This window comes from Anomaloglossus baeobatrachus, chromosome 4, assembly GCF_048569485.1.
Source record: "Anomaloglossus baeobatrachus isolate aAnoBae1 chromosome 4, aAnoBae1.hap1, whole genome shotgun sequence".
NCBI lineage: Eukaryota > Metazoa > Chordata > Amphibia > Anura > Aromobatidae > Anomaloglossus > Anomaloglossus baeobatrachus.
This window is the reverse complement of record NC_134356.1, coordinates 280,459,786-280,472,285: the sequence shown is the minus strand read 5'-3', so window position 1 is coordinate 280,472,285 and position 12,500 is coordinate 280,459,786. Positions and strand designations below refer to the sequence as shown.

General features: G+C 48.7%; 1 protein-coding gene across 3 annotated transcripts in view; it reads right to left on the bottom strand.

Moving 5' to 3' along the window:
• Window positions 1-12,500, bottom strand: part of RAB3IP (RAB3A interacting protein) — a 131,602-nt gene that overhangs the window by 25,701 nt on the left and 93,401 nt on the right. For all 3 annotated transcript variants that reach the window (XM_075344882.1, XM_075344880.1, XM_075344881.1), the window contains exons 7-8: window positions 8,935-9,063; window positions 322-434 (exon numbers count right to left, since the gene is read on the bottom strand). In XM_075344882.1, the coding sequence (XP_075200997.1) occupies window positions 322-434; window positions 8,935-9,063 (242 nt within the window). The remainder of the gene's footprint in view (window positions 1-321; window positions 435-8,934; window positions 9,064-12,500) is intronic.

Sequence of the window (12,500 nt, the reverse complement as noted above, 5' to 3'; positions counted from 1 at the left end):
AATGAGATGTCGTCATGTGCCTTGAGCATCAATTACAGCTTGACAAGTTAGAGATTGACCTTTTTAATTTTTTTTTTTTGGGGGTGGGGGTTAAAACCATTGTTGGCTTTTGTGTCAATAAATTGTATGAAATGACAAAATCATCATTGCAAGCTTTTACTGAAATGCCCTGCTGTCATGATAAAATATCATGGTAGCCCAACGTTTCACCTTTTGCATAAGCCAAATATCCCTAGCTTTTTGTGAATAGTGTATGTTAGACTAGCTTTCACATAGAGTAGAGTAGTGCTGCTCCAATAATATACAATTTTCATTACTTACTTTGGTCCCCCACATTCAACAGCTGAGGCTTTCACAAATCGAACAGGCAGAAGGCCAGCAGGCTCAATACTCAAAGTATTATTTTCAACGGCTTCAAGTACAGCTGCTGCCAGCTAGAAGATGAAAGTAGGATTAAGTCTCAGAAATCATTTATAACCAACATCTCCCATTTAGTCATACAGAAAAGCTTGCGATCACATGATTAAATCCCTATCAAAAATGTAGTGATGTTTCTATTTGACCTTTTTTTAAGCTAGGTTCAGAGATGCCAACAATTCAACCAACTCATCTAAAAATGGGAAGCCAGATGTTCTACATTGCAAGGAAGTTATTAGCAATAACTGGAAAAATAAAATAAAAAATTGGGGAAATTGAGGGTATTATGGATAGATATAACAGCATCTAGACATTACCCCGATCAGGGTTCCTCTAAATAGAGGGCAGCAATAGGATGTGTATCAATTGACTGAATACATTTCCCACTTGTTGTGAGGTAGAATATATAATTTTCTGACAGTAGTCCATCAAATATTCCATCAAATATTCCAAGAATTAGGGTGGGGAAAGAGGAAGGGGAAAAACAGATCCTGCACTGGATAGATCATATGAAATATAGTATTTATGTAACATTTATATATAGTACATTACATCTCACATGATGAGCAAGAGCAATAGCTCTCTGTAGCACACAGAAAAGCAGGAACAGGAAAAAGAATTTTGTTTACTTACCGTAAATTCTTTTTTTATAGTTCCGACATGGGAGACCCAGACCATGGGTGTATAGCTTCTGCCTCCGGAGGACACACAACGTACTACACTCAAACGTGTAGCTCCTCCCTCCGGGCTATATACACCCCCTGGATGACAATAACCAGTTCAGTGCAAAAGCTGAAGGAGGACATCCACCCATAAGTAGAGACAGAGTAAAACTCGGAAAAACCGGAACCTCTGTCTACAACAACAGCCGGTGAAACACACGGAACAAGAACTGCCAACAGGCAACAGGGAGGGTGCTGGGTCTCCCATGTCGGAACTATAAGAAAAAGAATTTACGGTAAGTAAACAAAATTCTCTTTTTCTTCATCGTTCCTTATGGGAGACCCAGACCATGGGACGTCTCAAAGCAGTCCATGGGTGGGAAATAAACAAAATTGAGAAGTAGGCAAAACCTAACTTCACAAATGGGCGACAGCCGCCTGAAGGATGCATCTGCCCAAGCTCGCATGTGCCGAAGCATGAGCATGCACTTGGTAGTGCTTCGAAAAGGTGTGCAGACTAGACCAAGTGGCAGCCTGACAAACCTGCTGAGCCGTAGCCTGGTGCCTGAAAGCCCAGGAGGCACAGACAGCTCTGGTCGAGTGCGCCTTAATCCCTGGCGGAGGGGGCACCTGAGAACACTGGTAGGCATCAGAGATGGCCGACCTAATCCAACGAGCTAGGGTCGGTTTAGAAGCCAAGAGACCCTTGCGCTGACCCGTGGTTAGCACAAAAAGTGAGGTGCACCGCCTAAAAGCGGCGGTGCGTGACACATAGATTCGGAGCGCCCGCACCAAATCCAAGGTATGCAACGCCTTCTCAAAGCGATGCACAGGGGCCAGACAAAGGGAAGGCAATGAAATGTCCTGGTTAAGGTGGAAAGAAGACACCACCTTAGGGAGAAACTCCGGAGTCGGACGGAGAACCACCTTGTCTTGGTGAAACACCAAAAAAGGTGACTCCGAAGAGAGCGCAGCCAAATCAGAGACTCTCCTGAGAGAAGTTATGGCTACTAGAAAAACCACTTTCTGTGAAAGTCTAAACAAAGGAACCTCCCTAAGAGGCTCAAAGGGGGGTTTCTGTAAGGCCGTGAGGACCAGATTAAGATCCCAGGGATCCAAAGGCCGCCGGTAAGGAGGAATGATGTGAAATGCGCCCTGCATGAAGGTGCGCACCTGAGCCAGTCGGGCGATACGCCGCTGGAATAATACCGACAGAGCCGACACCTGTCCCTCAAGGGAATTGAGGGACAGTCCTAGCTGCAAACCGGACTGTAAAAAGGACAGGATGGTCGGCAAAGAGAACGGCCAAGGAGCATGGCCGGAAGAGCGACACCAGGACAGGAAAATCTTCCAAGTCCTGTGGTAAATCTTGGCCGAGGAAGACCTCCGAGCCTGAGTCATAGTGGAGATGACCTCAGAAGGAATGCCTGAAGCTGTCAGGATCCAGGACTCAAGAGCCACGCCGTCAGAGAGCCGCAGAATTCTGGCGGAAAAACGGACCTTGAGAGAGAAGGTCTGGGCGGTCCGGGAGATGCCACGGCATTTCTACGGACAGACTGAGCAGATCTGGGTACCAAGCTCGCCTGGGCCAGTCCGGAGCAATGATTATGACCCGACGGCCCTCCATTCTGATCTTGCGCAGAACCCTGGGCAAGAGAGCCAGAGGGGGAAACACATAGGCCAGACGGAACTGAGACCAATCTTGAACCAGCGCGTCCGCTGCGAAGGCCTGAGGATCGTGGGAGCGAGCCACGTAAACCGGGACCTTGTTGTTGTGCCGGGATGCCATTAGATCCACTTCCGGAGTGCCCCACTTGCAGCAGATTGACCTGAACACTGCCGCATGCAGGGCCCACTGGCCGCTGTCCACGGTTTGACGGATGAGATAATCGGCCTCCCAGTTTTCTACGCCTGGGATGTGGACTGCGGATATGGTGGACTTGGAGTCCTCCGTCCACTGAAGGATTCGTTGAACCTCCAACATCGCCAGGCGGCTGCGAGTCCCGCCCTGGTGATTGATGTAGGCAACCGCTGTCGCGTTGTCTGACTGGACTCTGATGTGCTTGCCCGCCAACAGGTGGTGAAAGGCTACGAGAGCTAGAAGAACAGCCCTGATTTCCAGCACATTGATCGAGAGGGCTGATTCGGACGGAGTCCAAGTGCCCTGTGCTCGGTGGTGGAGAAATACTGCTCCCCAGCCGGAGAGGCTGGCATCCGTGGTGAGGATCACCCAGGACGGAGTCAGGAAGGAGCGTCCCTGTGACAGAGAGAGGGGCCGAAGCCACCACTGAAGAGAGCTCCTGGTCTGCGGAGACAAAGCCACTAGCCTGTGCAAGGAAGAGGTCCGCTTGTCCCAACAGCGGAGAATGTCCAGCTGCAGGGGACGCAGATGGAACTGGGCAAAGGGAACCGCTTCCATTGACGCCACCATCTGACCCAGCACCTGCATGAGGAGCGTGATGGAATGACGGCGGGGCTTCAACAGAGAGCGCACCGCCAGATGAAGGGACTGCTGTTTGACTAAGGGCAGCTTCACAAGTGCCGGCAGAGTCTCGAATTGCATCCCTAGGTACGCAAGTTCCTGGGTCGCGGTCAGAGTGGACTTGGGCAGATTGACAAGCCACCCGAATTGAACAAGCGTGGCGAGAGTGAGCGAGACACTCCGCTGGCAGTCTGCACTGGATGAGGCCTTGACTAGAAGGTGGTCCAGGTAGGGGATTACTGCCAACCCCTGGAGATGCAGGACCGCAACCACTGCTGCCATGACCTTGGTGAAAACACGAGGGGCCGTGGCTAACCCGAAGGGGAGAGCCACGAATTGGAAATGTTCCTCTCCGATTGCAAAGCGTAGCCAACGCTGGTGTGAAACCGCAATAGGCACATGCAGATAGGCATCTGTGATGTCGATGGATGCTAGAAAATCTCCTTGGGTCATTGAGGCAATGACCGATCTCAGAGATTCCATGCGAAAGCGTCGCACCTGAACATGCTTGTTGAGAAGCTTGAGATCCAGGATGGGCCGGAAGGAACCGTCCTTCTTGGGGACTAGGAAAAGGTTTGAGTAGAAACCTCTGAACCGTTCCCGGGCGGGAACCGGAACAATTACCCCGTTGGCCTGCAAGGATGCCACGGCCTGTGAGAAGGCGGCGGCTTTGGAGCAGGGGGAGCGGACAGAAAAAATCTGTTTGGCGGGCTGGAAGAAAATTCTATCCTGTAGCCATGGGAGATGATATCCCGCACCCACTGATCGGAGAAGTGTTGAAACCACACGTCGCCAAAGTGGGAGAGCCTGCCACCGACCAAGGACGTTGCTGGCGCAGCCAGATAGTCAAGAGGAGGCTGCCTTAGTGGCAGCGGCTCCTCCGTTCTTCTGAGGACGCGGCTTCGCGCGCCAGTTGGGTTTATGATCCTTGGCTGAGGTAGTGGACGAAGCTGAGGGCTTAGAGGATGACCAGTTAGAGGAACGAAAGGAACGAAACCTCGACTGGTTGCTGCCCTAAACAGGTTTCCTGGTTTTAGTTCGTGGCAAGGAAGTACTCTTCCCGCCAGTAGCTTCCTTAATAATTTCATCCAGTTGTTCACCGAACAGCCGGGACCCAGCAAAGGGGAGCCCAGCAAGGTACTTCTTAGAAGAAGCGTCTGCTTTCCACTCTCGAAGCCACAAGATCCTGCGGATCGCGAGAGAATTAGCGGAAGCCACCGCCGTGCGGTGAGAAGCCTCTAGAATGGCAGACATGGCGTAGGATGAAAAAGCCGAAGCCTGGGAAGTTAAGGCAACCATCTCGGGTATAGAGTCCCTGGCGAGGGAATGTATCTCCGCCAGAGAGGCAGAGACTGCCTTAAGAGCCCACACTGCTGCAAAAGACGGGGAGAACGAGGCTCCTGCCGCCTCATATACAGATTTGGCCAGAAGGTCAACCTGGCGGTCAGTGGGATCCTTAAGAGAGGTGCCATCGGCCACAGATACGACTGTCCGGGCTGAGATTCTAGACACCGGAGGGTCTACCTTTGGGGACTGAGCCCACTCCTTAACCACCTCAGGTGGAAAGGGAAAACAGTCATCATAACTACGCTTTGGAAAGAGTTTGTCAGGACAGGCCCTGGGCTTGGAAACAGTGGCCTGAAAACTGGAGTGGTTAAAAAAAAAACAAAAAAAAAACGTACTCCTAGCTCTTAGGAGAGGTAAACTGGTGTATTTCTACCAGAGAGGCTTGTTCCTCTGACACTGGTGGATTGAGGTTCAGTACGGAGTTAATGGATGCAATCAAATCACTAACATCCGCATCACCCTCAGATAAGTCAATGGGGTACATAGAGGTAGCGTCTGAACCCACAGTAAAAGTATCCTCCTCGCCCTGCACCTCAGCTCGTGAATCAGAGCTGTGGGACAAGGAAGGAGAAGGGTCCCTGCGTCTCCGTTTAGGAGGACGGGGTCCTAAAACATGCTCTGAGAGCTCTGCAGAGCTCGGAGCAGCAGAGGCGCCCTGAGAAGGGGGCTGATGCATGGTCAGCAGAGTCCGGGACAGCTGTCCCATGGAGTCGGCAAAAGACTGGGAGATAGCTCTGGAAAAAGATGCTACCCAAGCCGGGGGTTCAGCCACCGGGGCCGGAGCAGCCGGGGGGACCCCTGAAGAGGCTCCAGGCTGAGGCACCACCATGTTAGAGCAGGCATCACAATGTGGATCGTGCTCGGCTCAGACAGAATGAGCTTACATGCAGTGCATATAGAGTACAGCTTAGCAGACTTGCTCCTAGTGACAGACATGCTGCTGAGGTGGAGGTTCTGCAGTAAAGAATACACTCCTATAGAATGATCCCCTGAGAGTGTATAATAAAGCCCACGACCAGAGGTTGTGGCTTACCAGACCGCTTATTTTGTGTGCCCTCCGGATTCCACAGCTCGGACCCCCAGTGGATGCAGCAGCTGCAGCAGCCAGCTCCGATCAGTGTGAGAACGCTGATAAAATGGAGCTGGAGTGAGGAGGGGGGGGCGGGGATTAGCCCAAGAGCGGGAATCCGGAGGGCCAAGGAGAGATACAGGGGAGGGAAACATCTCCTCAGAGAAGAGTGTCCTCCCCTCTGCTGATCGGCCGGTGGGCGCCGCCGCACTGTTCCCCTGCAAGGCTGACATGCAGAGGGAATGAAACCGAAACTAGGCCGCAACTGAAGCCGGGGCCTAGATTTTTACATGCGGCCGATGAGCAGGCACCCTCGGCGCGGTTCTCAGGAAAAACCCAGAGAACCGGCCGGAATTCACAGCAAAGTCAAAAGACACACTCTCCCCACAATAAATATACCCGGGACCCCTGAAAAACGTCTCAATACTTAGCTTTTGAGACGCAGGGCCATGTCCCTGGGGGGGGGGGGTTACACGCTCCGTCCAGCAGGAACCTGACAGGGCTGCGGATGGAGACCGGTCTTCTGCAAAGCAGAGAGGACCGTGATGGCTCCCACTTCAAGCCAGAGCCTCAGAGGATGGTGAAGGAGCACGGCATGTGAAGGCTCCAGCCTTGTAAAGTCAACCTTAACAGCACCGCCGACACAGTGGGGTGAGAAGGGACATGCCGGGAGTCCAGACTGGACCCGCTTTTCTTCCATATCTTTGAATCAAAAATCTTAAAAATGAAAAATCAGAGAATGCATGTGTGTGTGTGACCTCCTGGAACACAAAGCATTGAACTGGTTAGATTGTCATCCAGGGGGTGTATATAGCCCGGAGGGAGGAGCTACACGTTTGAGTGTAGTACTTTGTGTGTCCTCCGGAGGCAGAAGCTATACACCCATGGTCTGGGTCTCCCATAAGGAACGATGAAGAAAGACATAATGTAGCAGTACTGAGCAAAGGTTCCCGTGAATCCAGAACTGAAGTGAAATACATTTGCTGAAAGCTGCGGCACCATCTGCGCCTAGTCTGAGCATTCCTCCTCTCGAAAGGGGAGAATAAAATGTAACCAAAGAACTCACTGTGCTGATAGGCAGTCAATCTTGCTTTGAGCAAGCTAGATAAGTTTTTTTTGGGGGGGGGGTTTAATCCCACCCCCCTCTCCTAACAATGGATGACTTCGTTCAGGAGACAAAAGGGAATGAGGTGGCTCAAAGTGGGGAAGGAAGCAAATTTATCTGATATACACTCCTCTACATTTAAATATCAAGAAGGAAAAATCATGGAATTGTGGAAATCACAAGAAAAGGGAATGAGGTGGCTCAAAGTGGGGAAGGAAGCAAATTTATCTGATATACACTCCTCTACATTTAAATATCAAGAAGGAAAAGTCATGGAATTGTGGAAATCACAAGAAAAGGGAGACATGTGAATGATATGCAAAGGATGGAAAAAATGAAAAATTAATTTTGAAATAGTTCAGTAGAGAGTGTCTGGCATGCCATCAATGGTCATCTGAAGAATGTTCTACCACGCTGAATGCACTTGGGCTCACAAATCATCAAGATTCACTGCCGGTAGCTCAATTTGTAATTTGACCAATGATATGCTCGATGAAGACAAGCAATGTCTGAAGGCCTTGGTACAATGTTTAGGCTATGCACAATAGCATGAGCAACATGTAGCCTGGAGAAGTCATGTTGAAAAAAAAAAAATCAATGCAAGCTGTAAATGTACCTGGAATGAAAACTAGAAGGATCTGACTACCATACATCATGCCATCCAACACCATAATACCGGAGTAGGACCGTTGTGATGTTCCCTCATGAAGGCCTCTTCATGACATTTCCCACATCATCTTCAGACCAGTCTGACTGACTATCACTGTGTCCAAGACAAAAATCGATATTCATTACTAAAAAAGATAAACCTCTATGCTAAACTCCATTCTAGTCATGTTCATGATAGGCTTTGAAAGTGGTGGTGTGATGTCAATGAAGAGGCCTTCACGAGGCAACTTCACACTGGTTATACTCCCAGGAAAATATAGAGTGGCATAATGTACGGTAGCCAGACCCCACTAGCCTTTATTCCATGTACATTAATAGTTTGGTGTTACATCTATTTTTCTGGAACCAGTAGAATGGCAATTTCTTTAAAGTGGCCCAGGAGCAGTTCTTCAACATGACAATGCTGAGCTGCTCATGCTACTATAAGCAACCTGTCTATAGTACCACATGTATACAAGACTTCCATCGACCACATGTGACATCATTGGTCAGCAAGTACTAGAGAAGCTGCCAGAAGCAGATCTTGATTATTTGCGTGCCCAAGTACATTTAGGATGGCAGGAAATTCCTTTGACAACTGTTAGCATGCAAACATGTTCTTGTGGACGTTGCACCCATACTTCAAACTGAATAAAATCGAGATGCAAAAAAAAAAAAAAAAAAAAAAAGAGAATCCATTGATCTCAGGGATTTTAACTCTGCTTTTTTTTTAACAAGTGACAGCTATTCTAGTGTGATGCTGAAGAATATGGCTAGGTCACTGACTTCGTGAGGTGTATCAGGAAGTTTCATTTGTAGGAACCTCAACATTCGTTTTGCATGTGGAGGAAGTGGGGCTTCCAGAAGCTGTACAATTTCCACAGATACAGGACAATTCATTTTATTTTACTCACTTATATGGCGCTATTAATTCCACAGTACTTTACAGATGTGATCATCACTGTCCCCATTGGGGCTCAATCTAAATTCCCTATCCATATATCTTTGTAATGTGGGAAGAAACTGTAGAACCCAAGGAAACCCATGCAACACAGGAGAACATATACCATATAATTAAAATGAGAATGCTTTGTTCTATATTCAAAACCCTTCTTCTACAAAATGAATGCTGAACCTAAGCAAATTTTATCATCTTCTGCGGTATAAAGAAAATTTCAATTTGAAATCCAATTGTAGGGTTTACCTCATTCTTTGGAAATGATAAACAGGGACCGATGTCCTCCTGATAGATCCTTTTCAGAAAAGGACACGTTCTGTCCATCAGTGGCTCTTCCTTCCATGCTTTGAATTCATTATAAAGTGATATGTCAGCCTGTAAAAATTAACAATAAGGAATTCTGTTCTAAGACATTTGAAAAAAAAACTGCCTCAAGCAGCAAGCCAAATCATCCTTGCAACCATTTTATTATTTAAAAGGAGCTGATACTTGCTGCCCAATCTATGGACCGCATGCATCAGGCACAATCTGCATGATTCAGCAAGGCATGTTTGACTCAAATGCTTCGGCATTTCAGAGAAATATACCCGACATCTTATTCCCCGCCTGCTGACCTTGACCAACAGAACCCCCTTTACAAACATGCAAGGAGAGAATGGTCATTCAAGGAAGGACGGCATTTTTTTGTGTTATATATATGCACACACCTACATACACACACCTACATACACACAGTCATATGAAAAAGTTTGGGCACCCCTATTAATGTTAACCTTTTTTCTTTATAACAATTTGGGTTTTTGCAACAGCTATTTCAGTTTCATATATCTAATAACTGATGGACTGTGTAATATTTCTGGATTGAAAAGAGGTTTATTGTATTAACAGTAAATGTGCAATCCGCATTTAAACAAAATTTGACCAGTGCAAAAGTATGGGCACCCTTATCAATTTCTTGATTTGAACCCTCCTAACTACTTTTTACTGACTTACTAAAGCACTAAATTGGTTTTGTAACCTCATTGAGCTTTGAACTTCATAGCCAGGTGTATCCAATCATGAGAAAAGGTATTTAAGGTGGCCACTTGCAAGTTGTTCTCCTATTTGAATCTCCTATGAAGAGTGGCATCATGGGCTCCTCAAAACATCTCTCAAATGATCTGAAAACAAAGATTATACAACATAGTTGTTCAGGGGAAGGATACAAAAAGTTGTCTCAGAGATTTAAACTGTCAGTTTCCACTGTGAGGAACATAGTAAGGAAATGGAAGAACACAGGTACAGTTCTTGTTAAGCCCAGAAGTGGCAGGCCAAAAAAAATATGAGAAAGGCAGAGAAGAAGAATGGTGAGAACAGTCAAGGACAATCCACAGACCACCTCCAAAGACCTGCAGCATCATCTTGCTGCAGATGGTGTCAATGTGCATGGGTCAACAATACAGCGCACGTTGCACAAGGAGAAGCTGTATGGGAGAGTGATGCGAAAGAAGCAGTTTCTGCAAGCATGCCACAAACAGTCGCCTGAGGTATGCAAAAGCACATTTGGACAAGCCAGTTACATTTTGAAAGAAGGTCCTGTGGACTGATGAAACAAAGATTGAGTTGTTTGGTCATACAAAAAGGCGTTATGCATGGAGGCAAAGAAGGGAATTTTGTTTACTTACCGTAAATTCCTTTTCTTCTAGCTCCTATTGGGAGACCCAGACAATTGGGTGTATAGCTTCTGCCTCCGGAGGCCACACAAAGTATTACACTTTAAAAAGTGTAACCCCTCCCCTCTGCCTATACACCCTCCCGTGCATCACGGGCTCCTCAGTTTTGGTGCAAAAGCAGGAAGGAGGAAACTTATAAATTGGTCTAGGGTAAATTAAATCCTAAGGATGTTCGGAGAACTGAACCATGAACCAAAAGAACAATTCAACATGAACAACATGTATACAGAAAAGAACAAACAGCCCGAAGGGAACAGGGGCGGGTGCTGGGTCTCCCAATAGGAGCTAGAAGAAAAGGAATTTACGGTAAGTAAACAAAATTCCCTTCTTTGTCGCTCCATTGGGAGACCCAGAAAATTGGGACGTCCAAAAGCAGTCCCTGGGTGGGTAAAAGAATACCTCGATAAAAAGAGCCGAAAACGACCCCCTCTTACAGGTGGGCAACCGCCGCCTGAAGGACTCGCCTACCTAGACTGGCGTCTGCCGAAGCATAGGTATGCACCTGATAGTGTTTCGTGAAAGTGTGCAGACTAGACCAGGTAGCTGCTGACACACCTGCTGAGCCGTAGCCCGGTGCCGCAATGCCCAGGACGCACCCACGGCTCTGGTAGAATGGGCTTTCAGCCCCAAAGGAAGCGGAAGCCCAGAAGAACGGTAGGCTTCAAGAATCGGTTCCTTGATCCACCGAGCTAAGGTTGACTTGGAAGCCTGCGAACCCTTACGCTGGCCAGCGACAAGGACAAAGAGCGCATCTGAACGGCGCAGGGGCGCCGTGCGAGACACGTAGAGCCGGAGAGCTCTCACCAGATCTAACGAGTGCAAATCCTTTTCACATTGGTGAACTGGATGAGGGCAAAATGAAGGTAAGGAGATATCCTGATTGAGATGAAAAGGGGATACCACCTTAGGGAGAAATTCCGGGACCGGACGCAGAACCACCTTATCCTGGTGAAAAACCAGGAAGGGGGCTTTGCATGACAGCGCTGCCAGCTCCGACACTCTACGGAGCGATGTAACTGCCACTAGAAATGCCACCTTCTGCGAAAGACGTGATAAAGAGACATCCCGCAGCGGCTCGAAAGGTGGTTTCTGAAGAGCCGTTAGCACCCTGTTAAGATCCCAGGGTTCCAGCGGACGCTTGTAAAATGGGACTATGTGGCAAACTCCTTGCAGGAACGTGCGGACCTGCGGAAGCCTAGCTAGACGCTTTTGAAAAAATACGGATAGCGCCGAAACTTGTCCCTTGAGAGAGCCGAGAGACAAACCCTTGTCCATTCCGGAACCGTTATCAGAGCACCAGGATAAGAAGATCCTCCAAGATCTGTGCTAGATCTTGGCGGACGTTGGTTTCCTGGCCTGTCTCATAGTGGCAATGACATCTTGAGATAACCCTGAGGACGCTAGGAGCCAGGACTCAATGGCCACACAGTCAGGTTGAGGGCCGCAGAATTCAGATGGAAAAACGGCCCTTGAGACAGCAAGTCTGGGCGGTCTGGGAGCGCCCACGGTTGACCCACCGTGAGGTGCCACAGATCCGGGTACCACGACCGCCTCGGCCAGTCTGGGGCGACGAGAATGGCGCGACGACAGTCGGACCTGATTTTGCGCAGCACTCTGGGCAGAATCGCCAGAGGAGGAAATACATAGGGCAGTCGAAACTGCGACCAATCCTGAACTAATGCGTCCGCCGCCAGAGCTCTGTGATCTTGAGACCGGGCCATGAATGCCGGGACCTTGTTGTTGTGCCGTGACGCCATGAGATCGACGTCCGGCGTTCCCCAGCGGCGACAGATCTCTCGAAACACGTCTGGGTGCAGAGACCATTTCCCCGCGTCCATGCCCTGTCGGCTGAGAAAATCTGCTTCCCAGTTTTCTACGCCCGGGATGTGAACTGCGGAGATGGTGGAAGCTGAGGCTTCCACCCACTGCAGAATTCGTCGGACTTCCTGGAAGGCTTGACGACTGCGAGTGCCGCCTTGGTGGTTGATGTATGCGACGGCAGTGGCGTTGTCCGACTGGATCCGGATCTGCCTGCCCTCCAGCCACCGATGAAAGGCCAATAGGGCTAGATACACTGCCCTTATCTCCAGAATATTGATC